Genomic DNA, 20,058 nt, shown 5'->3' with positions numbered 1-20,058 from the left:
CGGTACCTATTTATCTACTTGCGCTGGTGCACTTTCGAACTGCTAGGTTGGCAGGAGCAGGGACCGAGCAACGGGAGCTCACCCCGTCGCGGGGATTCGAACCGCCGACCTTCTGATCGGCAAGCCCAAGGCTCTGTGGTTTAACCCATACAAGAGCTTAAATTTTATATTTCGCCTGCAATGTTATAAAGAGGGAAAGCGTAGATTTGCAGAAATTAATGATTACCGTTTTCTTCCTGCCCACTCGCAGAAGAGCTAGGGGGCAGAATGCAGGACACCCACACGCTTTGTTTTCACAACAACCCTGTGAGGTGTAAGAGAGAGAGAGAGAGAGAGAGAGAGAGAGAGAGAGAGAGAGGCCAAACACACACAAAAAAATGCCTTTAGCCCCAGCTTGGAAGAAAGGTGGGACGTTATACACTGTGAATGTGGGGTGCGGATCGCACTCTGAAATATCGAAAAGCAGCCTCCTTCCCAAAACCCGCCTCCCCCCAACACCTCGAATCTCACTTAGCGAGACATTTCAACTGCGCCTCTGTATGATTATTATAGAATCATAGAATCATAGAGTTGGAAGAGACCACGAGGGCCATCGAGTCCAACCCCCTGCCAAGCAGGAAACACCATCAGAGCACTCCTGACATATGGTTGTCAAGCCTCTGCTTAAAGACCTCCAAAGGAGGAGACTCCACCACACTCCTTGGCAGCAAATTCCACTGTCGAACAGCTCTTACTGTCAGGAAGTTCTTCCTAATGTTTAGGTGGAATCTTCTTTCTTGTAGTTTGGATCCATTGCTCCGTGTCCGCTTCTCTGGAGCAGCAGAAAACAACCTTTCTCCCTCCTCTATGTGACATCCTTTTATATAGTTGAACATGGCTATCATATCACCCCTTAACCTCCTCTTCTCCAGGCTAAACATGCCCAGCTCCCTTTGATTATGGCAAGCTGTTAATAACCTCCTCAGCAATTCCTTTTCCAAGGCAGGAGCTGCCGAGATGTGCCATCGCCAGCGCTCAGCTAAAGATAAATTCTGTAAGAGGAGAGCGCCGACTAAGAGTTATACCATGAGTAGGCAAACTAAGGCCCAGGGGCCGGATCCGGCCCAATCGCCTTCTCAATCCAGCTCACGGACGGTCCAGGACTCAGCGTGTTTTTACATGAGTAGAGTGTGTCCTTTTATTTAAAATGCATCTCTGGGTTATTTGTGGGGCATAGGAATTCGTTCATTCCTCCCCCCCCCCCGCAAAAAAAAATATAGTCCGGCCCGCCACAAGGCCTGAGGGACAGTGGTCCAGCCCCCAGCTGAAAAAGTTTGCTGACCCCTGAGTTATACAAAGAGTTGAGGGGAATCTGGGCGTATATCCTGGCTGTTTTGCCTTTTAGTTTGTTTTTCAAATGCCAGTGCTATGCATTGCTTTGAGCTGACGAAGCTGTAGCTCAGCTGACCTTTCGCTTCCACCCCTAAAGTTGTGCTGCTCCTTAATATCCCGTGGCTGGCTGGTTTTCTTCCTCAGCAGTTGAAAGGTTAACTTTGACAGATATATAAGCTAATCGCCAAATGGCACCTTAAACCTAGGTTGGCACCTTTCTTTCCCTAATGAAAGGAAAAAATCTCAAAGCGATTTTCAACACATTAAAACACCCGATCGAACAATCCGGAATAAAACAAAATTCAAGCTTCAAGGAAAGTATTTCAGAACCTTCTCTAAGTGACATTTGGCTTTCCCCCTATTTAATTATTATTATTATTATTATTATTATTATTATTATTATTATTATTATTATTATTATTTATACCCCGCCCATCTGTCTGGGTTTCCCCAGCCACTCTGGGCGGCTTTCAACAGAATATTAAAATACAATAGTCTATTAAACATTAAAAGCTTCCCTAAACAGAGGTGCCTTCAGATGTCTTCTAAAAGCCTGGTTGTTGTTGTTCTCTTTGACATCTGGTGGGAGGGCGTTCCACAGGGCGGGTGCCACCACCGAGAAGGCCCTCTGCCTGGTTCCCTGTAACCTCACTTCTCTCAGGGAGGGAACCGCCAGAAGGCCCTCAGAGCTGGACCTCAGTGTCCGGGCAGAACGATGGGAGTGGAGACGCTCCTTCAGATGACGCAGCGATTTCTCCAAAGCAGCTCTTTATTTTGTAAGCTGGAGCAGAACTGAACAGCAAACAGCTCAGCCAGCCTGCTTTTATAGGCAGCCGGCTGTCAACAACTGTAGCAACAACAACCCAGGGTTTCCCACCTAAAGTAACTGACGTGGACCTGAGTGAAAACTACATACACAATACTTCTGGTGGCCAGGGGGAGAACTTTAATACATAACAGGGCCGAGGCCATTTAGGGCTTTAAAGGTCAGCACCACCACTTTGAATTCTGCTCGGAAACATACTGGGAGCCAGTGTAGGTCTTTCAAGACCGGTTGGACCCCTGCCAGTCACAAAACGCACCTGGCTAACTTCAAACACTGCTTTGACATTGCAGAACTCGGGAACTGCTGGTTCCTTTTTATTTTATTTTTTAAGTTAAAAGCAGAAACTATTTATTTATTTATTTCATCTGGAAAAGGGACAGTAATTTTTTTATTATTGTTAAAGATTTTTTTGATTGACAAAAGCGTGTGCAATGTCTCTCGCTCTTATTTCCCCCCCCCCCTTGCAACATTTTTACAGATCAGTTTCATTTGTTGAGACATTGGGAGGAAAAGGGGGAAAGAGGTAGGGGGGAGATGGGGGGGTCGGGTGGCAATGTTTCTACTTTACTTACTATATGTGGGGTTTGGTGTCAGCGTCGCTTGTGCAGGTTCTCTGCTGTTGACTTGTGTTCCTCTGGTGGTGAGAGAGGTTGGGGTTGGCCATGGGTGTGGTTGTTCATTTGTGGTTGGCTGTGGTGGTCTTTGTTTTCATGTGTGAGTGGGGTGGGTGTTTTGGATCAGGCTAGCCATATTGAGTTGTATGCTGTTGGTAGATTTTTGTCATCATCATTCATCATCATTTTTAATTTGTATGCCATCTTTCTATCTTACAATACGCAAGGCGGTTTACAAGCTGAAGAAACAAAACAGGTACATCTTATAACAATCTAAACGGGACGCAGGTGGCGCTGTGGGTTAAACCACAGAGCCTAGGACTTGCAGATCATAAGGTTGGTGGTTCGAATCCCTGCGACGGGGTGAGCTCCTGTTGCTCGGTCCCTGCTCCTGCCAACCTAGCAGTTCGAAAGCACATCAAAGTGCAAGTAGATAAATAGGTACCGCTCCGGCGGGAAGGTAAACGGCGTTTCCGTGCGCTGCTCTGGTTCGCCAGAAGCGGCTTAGTCATGCTGGCCACATGACCCGGAAGCCGTACGCCGGCTCCCTCGGCCAGTAACGCAAGATGAACCCTAGAGTCGGCCATGACTGAACCTAACGGTCAGGGGTCCCTTCACCTTTACCTAGAACAATCTAATGCAATACAAAATTGTGATAATAAAACAAAACTTTAAAATATGCAACCTACATCAAAAAAGAACATTCAACAATCATTAGAATAGTGTAAAAAAAATCAATATATAAAAGTTAAACAGAAATCCGCTCAACGGTTACAATAAATAACATCTAAACTATAATCAATAAAACAACGTCAAGCCACAGTAGATAAAACAATACAATACACATTGAGAAACAGAGACTAGAGGGTGGAGCAAGGCAGGTGGAAGGAGGCCTTGCCTGATGGAGTCTTGTTGGGCTGTGTATGTGATAAAGGGGAGCCATACCGGGGTGAAGGTGTCTTCTTCTATTTGGGGAGACTGCTGGCTCTGAAATGCAAGGGGGACTAAGTATGTGTGTGTCTTTGTCTGAGCTGAAGTTCCCTGGAGCAAACAGCCAGCCGTCCCGCACTTTTGGACCATTGCAGGATGTTGATTTGCTGAGTGACTTGTGTCGTTTTCGCTGCTCCCCTTGCTCCAAGGAGTTCAGTGGAGGACGCAGGGCTTCCATTGCCACCGTTTCATCCTCGCAACAGCCCTGCGAGGTGTTATGTACTGAAGTTCTCACCCTGGGCCAGCAGGGGGATACTGTAGATACAGTGGTGCCTCGCAAGACGAAATTAATCCGTTCCGCGAGTCTCTTCGTCTTGCGGTTTTTTCATCTTGCGAAGCACGGCTATTAGCGGCTTAGCGGCTATTAACGGCTTAGCGGCTTTAAGAAAAAGGAAACAAACTCGCAAGAACTCGCAAGACGTTTCGTCTTGCAAAGCGAGCCCATAGGGAAATTCGTCTTACGGAACAACTCAAAAAACGGAAAACTCTTTCGTCTTGCACGTTTTTCGTCTTGCGAGGCATTCGTCTTGCGAGGTACCACTGTAGTTATGCAAATGAAGGATCGAAAGTGATGTTCAGTGATTGGCTAGTTATAGAAAATGGTTATTGTTGCATTCTAGTGGAGCTCTATATGAGCAGGCTGACTGAGCTCCTCAGTTCAGTTCTGTTCCAGCTTACAAATAAAGAGCTGCTTTGGAAGAATCGCTGTGTCGTCTGATATGTTCGCCCACAACTTAACACGAGGCTGATCCAAAGGGCACCCAGTGAGCAAGTGGGAGGAGAGCTGAGCCGCAGCTTTGCATGCAGAAGGGTCCGGGTTCAATCCCTGATGTTCCCGCCTGAAAACCTGGACAGCTGCAGCCAGTCAGTGCGGATGCTACTATTGATTTCTTGCAACAGGGTCCCAACTCACCGCACGCAGGAGGGAGCAGGAGGACCCAGAGCCCAGGTGTGTCCGCCCTTATATAGACATTTTAAATTCCCTGCCCTGGAGCTCAAGACCACCGCTCCATACATCATACATACATCACACAAGGGGTGTAACCCAAGACCACCCCCCACAAACATCAGACCTACATCACAGATGTCTGGGGGGGAATTTCCAAAAGGTGGAGCTTTGTCCTGGATCTTAGGCAAGTCAATCGAAAACTTGCGTTTATTTTGCGTTTTTGTGTCAAAAACAACAACCACCTTTTGGACTGAGCTTTTTTTGCAAAGAAATCGAACGGTTTTTTGCGCTATTTCTGCGGGAAATTGACAAAAACGACACTGCCGCCTTGGGCCGCCGCACATCCAGACATTTCGCCGATTGCAAAATACTGTGCCGATTTCCGCCCTGACGCTGCTCGCGGCTGCAGTATTCCGGATATGTCTGGGAAATGTATGGCAACCCTAGGTTTCCCTAAACATCAAAGCTCAACTTTCGGGGTGTCCTGGTTTGGACTATTTGAAATATGGCGACCCTGTTTGCCGAGAGAGAGGAGCTGACGGAGGAGAACCGCACTCTTAATTACAGACGAAGCGGGTCTCCGCTAATTGAATGTTCTTTTGTTGTCCCAAGGAATGGGCGGCTGCTGATTTGCGCTGTAATGAGAGGGCCTCTCCGCACCCCGGCTGGCTCCATGTAGGCCTTAATTAACTTCACGGTTCCCATGGCAACGTCTCCCAATGCTGCTTGATTCCACTCCAGCCAGAGCTGCTGGAGCATCTATTTTGGAGCGCCACAAACCTACAGCGTGCTATGGGGCTGGAGGGGCAGGCGGACAGAAACCTGGGCTTGCAATGGCCTGTTTGGACCACAGAGGACGATTCGATATCCCGTTTGATCTGCGCTCGGTCCTTGCCTTGCCCAAAGTCAGGGCGCCGGCTTGTTTTCCTCTGCATGCTGTCATAGCGCTGCCATCTTCACTAAGGCAGTGTTGGGGGGCGGGCTGCGTTCTGTAGTTGTGGGGCACACACTTGTTGTGGTTCTGCACATCCAGCCCAAACGCGGGGAAGGCTGCATTTTGTGTTGTAGCTGCCACACTGCCATAGGGTCGGCGTTGTGCGCTAAGCCGGAACGCCGGGCAACGGCTGTGTTTTGCAGTTGTGGCCCACATGTATATCCCATCCTAGAGGGTTTGTGTACAAAGACAGAGGCCCGAGCTTTGTATGTGCGACACGCTTTTGCTGCCACAGTGCTGTCTTGTGGGAGGTTGGCAGCACTTACCGTATTTTTTGCTCTATAAGACGCACCAGACCACAAGACGCACCTAGTTTTTGGAGGAGGAAAACAAGAAAAAAAATATTCTGAATCTCCAAAGCCAGAACAGCAAGAGGGATCGCTGCACAGTGAAAGCAACAATCCCTCTTGCTGTTCTGGCTTCTGGGATAGCTGCGCTGCCTGCATTCGCTCCATAAGATGCACACACATTTCCCCTTACTTTTTAAGAGGGAAAAAGTGAGTCTTATAGAGCAAAAAATACGGTAGTTCTCGCTGAGTGTGTGTGTGAGTTCATGTGTTGCCGTAGTGCCGGTTTGTGCTTTAACGCTGCACACCAGCGGTGGTTGCGTTTCATAACGTAGCGCATGTCTCGTCATAGCACATGGGGCGGTGACTGCATTTTGTTGTTGCAGAACGTGTGTGTGTGTGTGTGTGTCTGCGTGCACGCTGTCCTAGTGCTCGCTTTCATAAGAAGGCAGTGTGTGGGCTGATGGCTGCCTTTTGAAGTGTAGCGTTCATGTGCATGCTGTCGCAGCTGAGTGCGCACTTGCCCTCCTAGTGCTGGCAGTGCATGAAGGCAGACCAAAGGTGATGGCTGTGATGCAACGGCATGTTCACGCATGCGCCGTCATAGCACTGGTTTGATCACGGTGGCAGCAGGTGGGTTGTAGAGCACGTTGTTGTGTGTGCCGAAAATGTGGGACTCTCATCCCTCTCTTATGTGCCTTTTCACCTTCCTACCCCCGTCCCCCAAACCATCTCCTGGACAGAACAGGATTTGAGGGGTTACTAAGAAGGAAGGTTTTAGGGTGAAGCAGAGCACGTCAGATTCATAGAGTCATAGAATTGTGGAGTTGGAAGTGTTGTGAACAAAATCTGCCCCTTTTCCCTTATGGGGTACCCAAGAGCCCATATAGAGTCCTTACATGGGTCCTCCATCGGTCGGAGAAAAGAACAGAGGCCAACCAGAGAATATTGAGAAGCAAAGCAGCTAGTAAGCCTGATCTTTATTGATCTGTTGCAACAGGGTGCTCCCCTCACCTGCAGGAGAGAGGAGGGACCCAGAACAAAGGTGTGCCCGCCCTTATATAGACATTTTAAATTCCCATTTAAATTTAGGAGTCAAAAAGGGGTTTCAGGATGGTTTTCCTGTGCTGATCTATGTACGTGCTTGGTTGGTACATTTATGAACATTTATTATATATAAAAAAGGTAAAGGGGCCCCTGACCATTAGGTCCAGTCGTGGCCGACTCTGGGGTTGTGGCGCTCATCTCGCTTTATTGGCCGAGGGAGCCGGCGTACAGCTTCCGGGTCATGTGGCCAGAATGACTAAACCGCTTCTGGCGAACCAGAGCAGCGCACGGAAACGCCGTTTACCTTCACACCAGAGTGGTACCTATTTATCTACTTGCACTTTGACATGCTTTCGAACTGCTAGGTGGGCAGGAGCAGGGACTGAGCAACGGGAGCTCATCCCGTCATGGGGATTTGAACCGCTGACCTTCTGATCGGCATGTCCTAGGCTCTGTGGTTTAACCCACAGCACCACCCGCGTCCCTTTTATTATAAATATAAGACCTTAAATTTTATTTTTACAGAAGGGACCCCATGGGTCATCTAGTCCAACCCCCTGTAACAAGATAGGTGACACAAAGGATCCCTTCACAACAAGAAAGCTATTCTGCATATATCCAGGGGCAACTTTGCCCTAAGATCCTTTTTCTATGGATATTGGGGGGGGGGAGAGAGAGAGAGACTGATTCGTGGCAAAAGACTCTGCACATGCTCAGAGGAAGCCCACAATGCCAAGGATATTTTTATAAATAAAAACATGGCAATGTGCTGACACCTCCTCTTACGAGCTGCGAGTGGCGCCCCTGACAAAGCAATGGGGAATAATGCAATGGCAGCCGGCCTTGAAGATAAACAGTGGTAGTCACTTTGTCCCTGGACCAGACGACAGACCGGCCGATAAGCTCTGTCGGCACCCAGCTCCATTGGCTCAACCTTTGAATACCTCATTTAGTTATTTATTTAGAGCATGATTTGCATGCCTGATTCTCCTCTCCCCCATGCTTTTTAATATCTACATGCAGCCGCTGGGAGAGATCATCAGGGGGTTTGGGCTGGGTGTTCATCAGTATGCGGATGATACCCAGCTCTACCTCTCTTTTAAATCAGAACCAGTGAAGGCAGTGAAGGTCCTGTGTGAGTGTCTGGAAGCGGTTGGAGGATGGATGGCGGCTAACAGATTGAGGTTGAATCCTGACAAGACAGAAGTACTGTTTTTGGATGACCAGGGGGCGAGTGGGTATGGGGGACTCCCTGGTCCTGAATGGGGTAACTGTGCCCCTGAAGGACCAGGTGCGCAGCCTGGGAGTCATTTTGGACTCACAGCTGTCCATGGAGGTGCAAGTTACTTCTGTATCCAGGGCAGCTCCATCTGGTACGCAGGCTGAGACCCTACCTGCCTGCGGACTGTCTCTCCAGAGTGGTGCATGCTCTAGTTATCTCCCACTTGGACTACTGCAATGGGCTCTACGTGGGGCTACCTTTGAAGGTGACCTGGAAACTGCAATTAATTCAGAATGCGGCAGCTAGACTGGTGACTGGGAGCAGCCACTGGTACCACATAACACCAGTCCTGAGAGATCTGCATTGGCTCCCAGTACGTTTCTGAGCACAATTCAAAGTGTTGGTGCTGACCTTTAAAGCCCTAAACAGTCTCGGTCCTGCCTCATCAGTGGACTGGTCCTGGGCAACCAAGATGATGGAGGGTCAAGCAGTGCTTTTTTCTGGGGGTACACGGGGGTACGCATACCCTAAACATTTTGTGAATCTTCGTACTTTTGCCCATTTACTGTATTTATTTTTCCCGATTGGAACTACAAAATGGTGGTTCTCTTGAGTCAAAATGAGAGTACAGTCATACCTCGGGTTACAGACGCTTCAGTTTGCGTTTTTTCGGGTTACGGATGCACCAAAACCCAGAAATACCGGACCATGTTACTTCCGGGTTTCGGCAGTCGCGCATGCGCAGAAGCACTAAATTGTGCTTTGTGCATGTGCAGAAGTGCCGAATCGCAACCCATGCATGCACAGACGTGGCATTGCAGATTGTGAACACTGCGGGTTGCAAACCTGCCTCCCGCATGGATCATGTTCGCAACCCAAGTGTCCATTGTACCCCTATACATTTTTTTTTATAGAAAAAAAGCACTGGGGTCAGGAAACCAAGCCTGATAAGGAATGGTTGTAGGAGTTGGGTTTGTTTAGCCTGGAGAAGAGGAGATATGAGAGCCATCTTCAAATATCTCAAGAGCTGTCCCATGGAAGAGGGAGCAAGCTTGTTTTCGGCTGCTCTGAAGGGTAGGGCTTGAACCAATGGATTCAGCCAACAAAGAAGGAGATTCTGACTAAACATTAGGAAGAACTTTCTGACAGCAAGAGCTGTTCAACAGCGGAACGGACTCCCTTGGAAAGTGGTCGGCTTTCCTTCCTTAAGCAGAGCTTCAATGGCCCTCTGTAACAACAGCAACAACAACAATAATAATACTAGGGATTCTTTAGCTGAGATTCCTGCTTCGCACACCTTCCAGCTTGACAAAAACCCTTCTTGAACTGTGGTGCCCAGAACTGGACATAGAAGACAGTGGTGGCGTCCGTTTGGTCTCAAGCAGCCTCTGAGGGTGGAAATCAAATCGTAAATAAAGACGAGGAGGAAGGATATCTCTTAAGCGGGGAGAGGACACAGCACACCCACCCTGAGGAGCTTTTTAATATCTACATGCAGCCGCTGGGAGAGATCATCAGGGGGTTTGGGCTGGGTGTTCATCAGTATGCGGATGATACCCAGCTCTACCTCTCTTTTAAATCAGAACCAGTGAAGGCAGTGAAGGTCCTGTGTGAGTGTCTGGAAGCGGTTGGAGGATGGATGGCGGCTAACAGATTGAGGTTGAATCCTGACAAGACAGAAGTACTGTTTTTGGATGACCAGGGGGCGAGTGGGTATGGGGGACTCCCTGGTCCTGAATGGGGTAACTGTGCCCCTGAAGGACCAGGTGCGCAGCCTGGGAGTCATTTTGGACTCACAGCTGTCCATGGAGGTGCAAGTTACTTCTGTATCCAGGGCAGCTCCATCTGGTACGCAGGCTGAGACCCTACCTGCCTGCGGACTGTCTCTCCAGAGTGGTGCATGCTCTAGTTATCTCCCACTTGGACTACTGCAATGGGCTCTACGTGGGGCTACCTTTGAAGGTGACCTGGAAACTGCAATTAATTCAGAATGCGGCAGCTAGACTGGTGACTGGGAGCAGCCACTGGTACCACATAACACCAGTCCTGAGAGATCTGCATTGGCTCCCAGTACGTTTCTGAGCACAATTCAAAGTGTTGGTGCTGACCTTTAAAGCCCTAAACAGTCTCGGTCCTGCCTCATCAGTGGACTGGTCCTGGGCAACCAAGATGATGGAGGGTCAAGCAGTGCTTTTTTCTGGGGGTACACGGGGGTACGCATACCCTAAACATTTTGTGAATCTTCGTACTTTTGCCCATTTACTGTATTTATTTTTCCCGATTGGAACTACAAAATGGTGGTTCTCTTGAGTCAAAATGAGAGTACAGTCATACCTCGGGTTACAGACGCTTCAGTTTGCGTTTTTTCGGGTTACGGATGCACCAAAACCCAGAAATACCGGACCATGTTACTTCCGGGTTTCGGCAGTCGCGCATGCGCAGAAGCACTAAATTGTGCTTTGTGCATGTGCAGAAGTGCCGAATCGCAACCCATGCATGCACAGACGTGGCATTGCAGATTGTGAACACTGCGGGTTGCAAACCTGCCTCCCGCATGGATCATGTTCGCAACCCAAGTGTCCATTGTACCCCTATACATTTTTTTTTTATAGAAAAAAAGCACTGGGGTCAGGAAACCAAGCCTGATAAGGAATGGTTGTAGGAGTTGGGTTTGTTTAGCCTGGAGAAGAGGAGATATGAGAGCCATCTTCAAATATCTCAAGAGCTGTCCCATGGAAGAGGGAGCAAGCTTGTTTTCGGCTGCTCTGAAGGGTAGGGCTTGAACCAATGGATTCAGCCGACAAAGAAGGAGATTCTGACTAAACATTAGGAAGAACTTTCTGACAGCAAGAGCTGTTCAACAGCGGAACGGACTCCCTTGGAAAGTGGTTGGCTTTCCTTCCTTAAGCAGAGCTTCAATGGCCCTCTGTAACAACAGCAACAACAACAATAATAATACTAGGGATTCTTTAGCTGAGATTCCTGCTTCGCACACCTTCCAGCTTGACAAAAACCCTTCTTGAACTGTGGTGCCCAGAACTGGACATAGAAGACAGTGGTGGCGTCCGTTTGGTCTCAAGCAGCCTCTGAGGGTGGAAATCAAATCGTAAATAAAGACGAGGAGGAAGGATATCTCTTAAGCGGGGAGAGGACACAGCACACCCACCCTGAGGAGCTTATTCTGCGACTCATGTGTCCATCAAAGCTTCGTTCTTGCACAGAGAACCCGTAATTGCTGTGATGGGCTGAGCCTCCCTGCTGCCTGCTTCTTCTCACTTCCTGCGGCTTGGTGATGCTAATGTGGCGTAATGGCCCTTGTCATCAATTCAGGGCTCCGCTGCAGAGAGATGAGCTCTGGCAGCGATGGCACGGCCGCTCGGTGGTGCCACGGCATCCAATGGGCGGAGGAGACCCTTCTGGCCTGCTAGTCAGCGGCGAACCGAAGCTTCGTGGCGTACTGAGGGCCGGTGATGTGGTTGAAGCTGGCGATTGTCACGATCCCTCATAGATCATAGAATCATAGAGTTGGAAGAGACCACAAGGGCCATCGAGTCCAACCCCCTGCCAAGCAGGAAACACCATCAGAGCACTCCTGACATATGGTTGTCAAGCCTCTGCTTAAAGACCTCCAAAGTAGGAGACTCCACCACACTCCTTGGCAGCAAATTCCACTGTCGAACAGCTCTTACAGTCAGGAAGTTCTTCCTAATGTTTAGGTGGAATCTTTCTTGTAGTTTGGATCCATTGCTCTGTGTCCGCTTCCTCTCTACGACTCCGGAGATGACTTCCTTCGGGCAGCACGGCCGTTGCTTGGTGTTGATCTGCCGATAGGAGGACAACCCACACGTGAGAACGTAAGAAATGGAAGCAGGAAGAAATTCCGACGAAAGAAGAACGGCGGATAAAATGAATGGACTGTGCAGAATTGGACAAAATGACAGGAAGGATTCGAAACCTGCGGGACCAGAAGATTGGAAGAAGTATATGAACTATCTGAAGAGCAATTGTAATCAACAAATTACGCTAGTAGGACTACAAGACGTTTTGTAAGGAGAAATATATGAAACGTTACAAAGTAGATAAAGAACAGAGATATTAGTTATGAGATTGTATGTAATAGAATGTAATAGGGAAAGTAAGAAATGTATACTAAGAGATTAGACTGGAAAATTTTCAGATGAGATTGATGGAAGTAAAAAAAAAATTGTATAAGATGTAAAAGTATGTTTAATTACTGTTGAAAATGATATGTTACAAAAATAATAAAATTAGAGAGAGAGAGAGAGAGAGAGAGAGAGAGAGAGAGAGAGAGAGAGAGAGAGAATGTAAGGAGAGCTTGGCTGCTGGATCCGACCAAAGCGGGGCCCATCTAATCCAGTGTCCTGTTTTCACACTGGCCATGCAGGTGCCAATTGGAAATCCGTAAATAGTGCTGCAAACAGTGGAAACTCCACCAGCCTTGTTCGGTATGCAAAGTGGATTGCCCCGTCTTTCCAAGACTGTCGTTGCCCCATAAGGGGGCTTATGGCTGAGCCCTCCCTTTCACAGCCTGACGCTCCCTTGCGGTCACTATCTGCTTTCTCTGAAGCATCTCTCTGCCTTGTCTTCTCCCTCTAGCTGAGGTTAAGGATTGGAGCCAGGGCCTCTGAACTTCATGCCAATCTTAGTAGAAACTGCTCTCTGCCGCTCTTTTGAGCTAAATGCGTGTTCGTTTTAAAAATGTCGGTTTTAAGTTTTGCTATATCTTCCTATAAAGGGACGCGGGTGGTGCTGTGGGTTAAACCACAGAGCCTAGGACTTGCAGATCAGAAGGTCGGCGGTTCGAATCCCCGCGACGACGGGGTGAGCTCCCGTTGCTCGGTCCCTGCTCCTGCCAACCTAGCAGTTCGAAAGCACCTCAAAGTGCAAGTAGATAAATAGGTACAACTCCAGTGGGAAGGTAAACGGCGTTTCCGTGCGCTGCTCTGGTTCGCCAGAAGCGGCTTAGTCCTGCTGGCCACATGACCCGGAAGCTGTACGCCGGCTCCCTCGGCCAGTAAAGCGAGATGAGCGCCGCAACCCCAGAGTCGGCTACGACTGGACCTAATGGTCAGGGGTCCCTTTACCTTTACCTTTAACCTGCTCCCTGTAACCGGCTCAGTTGGCAGTCTGGCCGCAGCATTCTGGACCAGGTAAAACAGCGTTTTCGAAAGGCAGAGCCATGTAGATCACACCATGGTTGTCCTGCCTTGAATAGCAACTGCCGTTTCTTGTTGAGGTGTTCCTTTCCTGGAGGGAGTGGTGGGTGGACAGGGGTCTGCTAGCAGCTACCGTTTCTTTGTTTGTTTGTTTTTTATTAATATTTTATTAGGTTTTATCAATAGAAAAGTTCAGAAAAATACAAAAACAGAAAAATACAAAATTACAAAATACACAAATTAAACACAAAAAAGAAACAAAAAAGAAGAAAAACACATACACATATAAAAGAAAACAATACTCCCTCTTTCTTGGCTTCTCATCTTTAGTTAACTTATTTTCCTGACTTCCTCACGTCTCCCTTTTTTGTATCCCTTTTAAAAATTGGTTCAGCAAATTCATGTCCTATTTAGTTTATCTATTATCAATCCCATCTTACATTTTATCTTATTGCTAGGGCCCCTTCAATTCATTTCAATGTCATCAGCATTCAAAAATTTTACAATGTTTCTGTAGATAAATTTTAAATTTCCTCCAGTATTCCTCCACCAACTCTTCTTCCTGGTCTCGGATTCTGCCAGTCATTTCCGCCATTTCCATGTAGTCTATTAGTTGCATCTGCCATTCTTCCAAGGTGGGTAAATCTTGTGTCTTCCAATGCTTTGCGATAAGAATTCTTGCTGCTGCTGTAGCATACATAAAAAAAGTTCTGTCCTTCTTTAACACCGATTGGCCAAGCAGCTACCGTTTCTTTGGCTGACGAATGGAGGGGCTGGTTGGGTCCCACCCTGGTGCAATGTTCTTCCTGAGACGCAAGAATTCCACCTAGCCAAAGGCAAAAGTCCCATGCAAAAAGCCACATTGGGGCAGGCTGCAATTGCGTGTTTGCAGGATCATGTCCTGCCATGGCCTCCCGACAGTGAACGGAGCAGTGAATCTTTCATGCTCATTTAAATCATTTATGGCTTAGTCTGCATAAATCACGAGGGCTGCATAAATCATGGTGGGGAAGGGGGCGAGGGTTGCTGGGTTAGGGGGCGCACGAGGGCATGACGCCATGTGGAAGATGCATTTATGTGCTTCCTCCCCTTCTTTGGCCAACTTTGTCTCAACTTACGTGAACTCGATGGTCTGTTCCAAAGTGGAAGGAGATCCCTAACGGGATCAATTGGGCCACATCTGCACAATCCATTGACACCGCTTGGCTTCCCCCCAAAGGATCCTGGGACCTGCATAGGAATCAGAGAATCATAGAGTTGGAATAAAATAATGAAAATGGTTTATTGAATATTTACAGATAAATTGTAAACAGATACAGTGGTACCTTGGGTTAAGTACAGTGGTGCCCCGCAAGACGAATGCCTCGCAAGACGGAAAACTCGCTAGACGAAAGAGTTTTCCGTTTGGGAGGTACTTCGCAAAACGAATCTCCTATGGGCTTGCTTCGCAAGACGAAAATGTCTTGCGAGTTCCTGCGGTTTTTTCCCCTTTCCCCCCTTTTTGTAAGCCGCTAAGACGCTTATCATCTGATCCGATAAGCCGATAAGCCGCTAAAAGCCGAAAAAACCGCTAGACAAAGAGAATCACAGAACGGATTCTTTTCGTCTTGCGAGGCACCACTGTACTTAATTTGTTCCGGAGGTCCGTTCTTAACCTGAAACTGTTCTTAACCTGAAGCACCACTTTAGCTAATGGGGCCTCCCGCTGCCACCGCACCACCACCATCCGATTTCTGTTCTCATCCTGAAGCAAAGTTCTTAACCCGAGGTACTATTCCTGGGTTAGAAGAGTTTGTAACCTGAAGCGTATGTAAACTGAAGCATATGTAACCCGAGGTACCACTGTAAAAACATTGGCAGGATTATTGTGCTAACCTGCAGTTTTATAAGAGTATAGATTCAAAGTAGATGAATAAAAGTGAATTTGGATATGCAGAAGATATTAAAAATAAATTTAAGGAGCCACAGAAAGAGGGGGAAGGAAGTCAAGTTTTGAAATGTTTTGAAAGGAGACGATATATGGAAACCATCTCGATTTGAGGATTGGAAGAACGGAAAATTCACACAGGACTATTATTACTATTGGTGTTTACCGGCTTAAGGAGACTATCAGAAGAGATCATAAAGAAAAAAGAGAAAATATATGAACAAAATGTGATGTGGAAACAGCAAGATAAGATGGGATAGAATTATGAACTCTGTTTGAACTGATTTGGGACATTATTGGGACATTAACGCAGCAGCAAGAAGATGATCAGAATTCCCCTTCGGATATTGAAATATGGGTCCCCCCAGCAAAATTTAAAATTTGGCTTTGTAATTCGGAATTTATGTGATATGATTTAATTTGATGTGATTGGCCAGTTAATAAAAATTATTTAAAAAATAATAATGAAATGTTAACCTGATTGTAAAATTAGTGAAATGTATAAATCTGAAAAGCATAAATAATAATAATTTTTAAAAAGAACATATAGGAAGCCCTTGCGGGTCAGGGCTATGGCCCACCCACTCCAGAACCCTGTTCTCACTGTGGCCAGATCCCGAGTGCGAGAGCCCTCTCCTTTTCTCCTTTGGAACCCCCTGCTTATTGATATAGGAAGCTGGCTTCCCAGTTCCGTTCCTAAGGCCTGTTAAAAGCTCTTTTGTTTCGGCAAGCCTGCCTGCACCACGTCGTATTATCTTGCCTACTTGTCTATAGCCAATTTTGATAAATATTTGACACGGTTTGCATGCAAGCTGCTTAGAGAGACCCCATTCTCATTTTTTGATCTAGTGCTCTATGCATCTCGTTCAGTAAACGCTGCCCTGACATTCAGCTGCAAGCCCTTAGGGAGAACTGTGGCTCAATCCAGTATTTCAGAACCTGCACAGAGTGTATTTTTTGGAGGGGGGAAAGGCAGGGCCAGGGCGTGGCCTGTCAATCGTGTGACATGTCCAGGGCGGAGCAAAGATTAAGGCCTTCCAGATGTTGCCGAATTAAAGCTCCTGATGCGCTGGGATGCTGGAGCGCAGAAACATCTGGAGGGCCAACGGTGACCCACCCCTAAAGAAAAACTCCAAAGCATGATGATGTCTTTTCGCTTTCTCGTGATCTCCCTGGAAGCAAAATGCTAAACGGCCCGGGTTGATTCCCCTCGCTTCCCCTCCCCACCCGCTTTTCTGACTGGTTCTCCGTTCCCCCTTTCCATCCCCTCAGCGCCACACGTAGACAAATCTTAAATAGCTGCACACACACACACACAAGCACGCACACGCTAAATTCCCACTGCTGTCTCCAAAATAGAGGGAAGGCAGCGCCCCCCCCCAACCCGGAGAAGAGCCTGTTGCTACGGCAACCACAAATGTCAGGTTCCATGTGGCGCACGGCCGTTGCCATGGCAATGAACATTCCTTTTTTTTTCTTCTTCCTTAAAAATAAAATAATAATAAAAATCCAAGCAGAGTCACAGGGCTACCGAGATGGAGAGGACGGGGTTGGGGGACGGACGGACACCAGGGTGCGCAATGGTGTTGGTGGAGATGGGCTTGGTCTGGTCCAGGATGGAGGAGGCAGTGAGGGGCAGCAAGAAGGCCTTGCAGTGACAAAAACAATGGTTGTTTTGCTTTCTGGGGGGATGCCAGAGATGTCCTCCCTGAAACGAGGTGCTTACGCAACCCACCCAAACTCCCAAGTCCGGCCTTTGGTCCCAACGGAATTCCAGTCCTTGGAAGCGGGTGACAGGGGTGAGGGAGCGGATAAAATTTTGACCCAGGCGTGCGCACGCACGCATGGCGAACCAAGGCCCCCGGTGCGCAGCTCCCTGTCCTGCCCTTCATGCTGGCCTGCAGGGTTAGTTATCCCGCCGAAACTGCCACCAGATGCGATGTGGGAATAAACAGCCGCAAAGTGGTGTGGTTTTGCTTCGTAGCCAGGCACAGAAATGCGAGGTCCTGGGGCTCTCGACAGCTACGAGGCATGGAGGCTATGCTCTGTCTCTGCAGCCCGATGCAGCGATGCTTCTGAATACCAGGGAATTGCAGGAGGGGAGAGTTGCTCTTGTGCACTGGTCCTGCTTGGGGACACGGGTGGCGCTGTGGGTTAAACCACAGAGCCTAGGACTTGCTGATCAGAAGGTCGGCGGTTCGAATCCCCGCAATGACGGGGTGAGCTCCCGTTGCTCAGTCCCTGCTCCTGCCAACCTGGCAGTTCGAAAGCACAAAAAGTGCAAGTAGATTAATAGGTACCGCTCTGGCGGGAAGGTAAACGGCGTTTCCGTGTGCTGCTCTGGTTCGCCAGAAGCGGCTTAGTCATGCTGGCCACATGACCCGGAAGCTGTACGCCGGCTCCCTCGGCCAATAAAGCGAAATGAGCGCCGCAACCCTAGAGTCGGCCACGACTGAGCAAAGAGCACACATTAGTGAAAACGTGCCCCAAATTAAAAAGCATTGTATTAAGGGAGACGACGTGTATTTTGGGCAAAATTGCACACAGATGCATGACATCTTAAGGGCTGCCATGTGGGAGATGGATCAAGCTTGATTTCTCCTGCTCTGGAGGGTGGGACTCGAACTCATGGCTTCAAGTTACTGGAATGGAGATTCCAACTAAACATCAGGGAAAACATTCTGACAGTAAGAGCAGATCGACAGTGGAACGGACTTCATTGGAAAATGTGGGCTCTCCTTCCTTGGAGGTTTCTAAGCAGAAGTTGGGGGTCCATCTGCCGTGGATTCTTTAGCAGAGATTCCTGCATTTTGGGGGGTGTAGATGATGTTTGGGGTTGGCGGTTCAAATCCCCGCAATGGGGTGAGCTCCCATTGCTCGGTCTCTGCTCCTGCCAACCTAGCAGTTCGAAAGCATGTCAAAGTCCAAGTAGATAATTAGGTACCGCTCTGGCGGGAAGGTAAACAGCGTTTCCGTGCGCTGCTCTGGTTCGCCAGAAGCGGCTTAGTCCTGCTGGCCACATGACCCGGAAGCTGTACGCCGGCTCCCTCAGCCAATAAAGCGAGATGAGCGCCGCAACCCCAGAGTCGGCCACGACTGGACCTATTGGTCAGGGGTCCCTTTACCTTTAACTATGTTGCTTGTTGCTATCACTCTCTTAGCAGCTCCCCTCCTTCCGTAGCACGACAGAGTGCTCAGAGTTTGGCTTTGCTAACATTTGGCAACTCTCTCTCTCTCTCTCCAGATGGCGCGGCCAATCCAGGTAAAGCCAGCGGACAGCGAGAGCCGTGGAGGTAGTTGTCATCTCTCCTTGTTTGTTTTTGTCCCACGCAACCCACCCAACCCATTGTCCTACCTACTCAGGGAGGCCATTAAAAGCGAGCCCCCTTGTACATATCTCAGTTGCTGTGCATAAAATCAAATATTAGCTTCTGGTTCCTACAGTGTTGCCCTCCCCTTAAAATCTCAAAAGCCACGCACCTCTGTAATCAGGAAGGTTGGTGGTGGTGGGGAGACGTATTAGGAAAACATAGAAATGCAAGGGGTTTTTTTTTGCAATACAAAGGTGTATCAATAGATAGAATCACAGCATCACGGAATTGTAAAGTTGCAAAGGAACCCAAGCGTTGTCTAGTCCAGCCCTCTGCATTATAGTTACAGATAGATAGATAGATAGATAGATGATAGATAGATAGATAGATGATAGATAGATAGATAGATGATAGATAGATAGATAGATGATAGATAGATAGACAGAAAATAGATAGATAGATAGATAGATAGATAGATAGATAGATAGATAGATAGATAGATAGATAGATAGATTTTTATTTATACCCCACTCTTCCTGGTTCAGGGCGGCTAACAACAAATTTAAAACAATTGATGCAACAAAAAATAGCATAAAATACAGTATAAAATGTGAATAACAGTAAATTCAGAATTCAAAAATCAATTTAGGGGGGAAATCCATAAACATTAGATGATCACCAGGGCTAGCTGGCTAAATTAGTCCTATTTGGGCCAGCAGGGATACCAGGGTAGAATTAGCTGTGGGATCCCAGAGCGGGTAATCTTTATAACAGGGGAGGGGGAGGGAAGAGAAGGGAAATAGGAGATCAGGCTAAGTTCAAATTGAAAGCCAGTCGGAATAGCTCCATCTTACAGGCCCTGCGGAAGGAGGTTAAATCCTGCAGGGCCCTGGTCTCATGGGACAGAGCATTCCACCAGGTTGGAGCCATCACTGAGAAGGCCCTGGCCCTGGTGGAGGATAATCTGACTTCCTTAGGGCCCGGGACCCCTAAACTATGATCATTCATGGCTCCCTCGGCCAATAAAGCGAGATGAGTGCCGCAACCCCAGAGTCGGCCACGACTGGACCTAATGGTCAGGGGTGCCTTTACCTTTACCTATATGCAAAACAAAAAAACCCTTGCATGTAGAAGGTTAGCATGTCAGGGCCCAGAGTCCTAGCTTAGCCCTTCCCCTGAAGAGCTAGTTGTCTAAGTGCAGGGCAGTGTCTGATTTGCTTTTTTTTTTTTTTTTTAAGAGAGAGGGAGTGGGAGCATTTAAACCTCTGGTCCTAGACTTCATACTGAATGCCTGCCTTAAATCACCTCCCGCCCGAGCTCCAAGGATGGAGAGTTACAGAATT

General features: G+C 48.0%; 1 protein-coding gene across 3 annotated transcripts in view; it reads left to right on the top strand.

Annotated features, from left to right (window-relative positions):
* The window catches only part of CELF5 (CUGBP Elav-like family member 5), a 70,299-nt gene that overhangs the window by 20,921 nt on the left and 29,320 nt on the right, over positions 1-20,058 (top strand). For 2 of the 3 annotated variants that reach the window (XR_014215171.1, XM_082206486.1), the window contains exon 3: positions 18,649-18,700. Coding sequence is in view for 2 of the 3 variants with exons in the window: in XM_082206486.1 (XP_082062612.1) it covers positions 18,649-18,700 (52 nt within the window). In the remaining variant the exon portion in view is untranslated. The remainder of the gene's footprint in view (positions 1-18,648; positions 18,701-20,058) is intronic. The other variant, XM_082206487.1, reaches the window with a different exon arrangement.

Source organism: Podarcis vaucheri, assembly GCF_965113315.1.
Source record: "Podarcis vaucheri genome assembly, chromosome: 18".
NCBI classification, from domain to species: Eukaryota; Metazoa; Chordata; class Lepidosauria; order Squamata; family Lacertidae; genus Podarcis; species Podarcis vaucheri.
The sequence above is the reverse complement of the archived record's forward strand: the minus strand, read 5'-3'. Positions and strand labels throughout refer to the sequence as shown.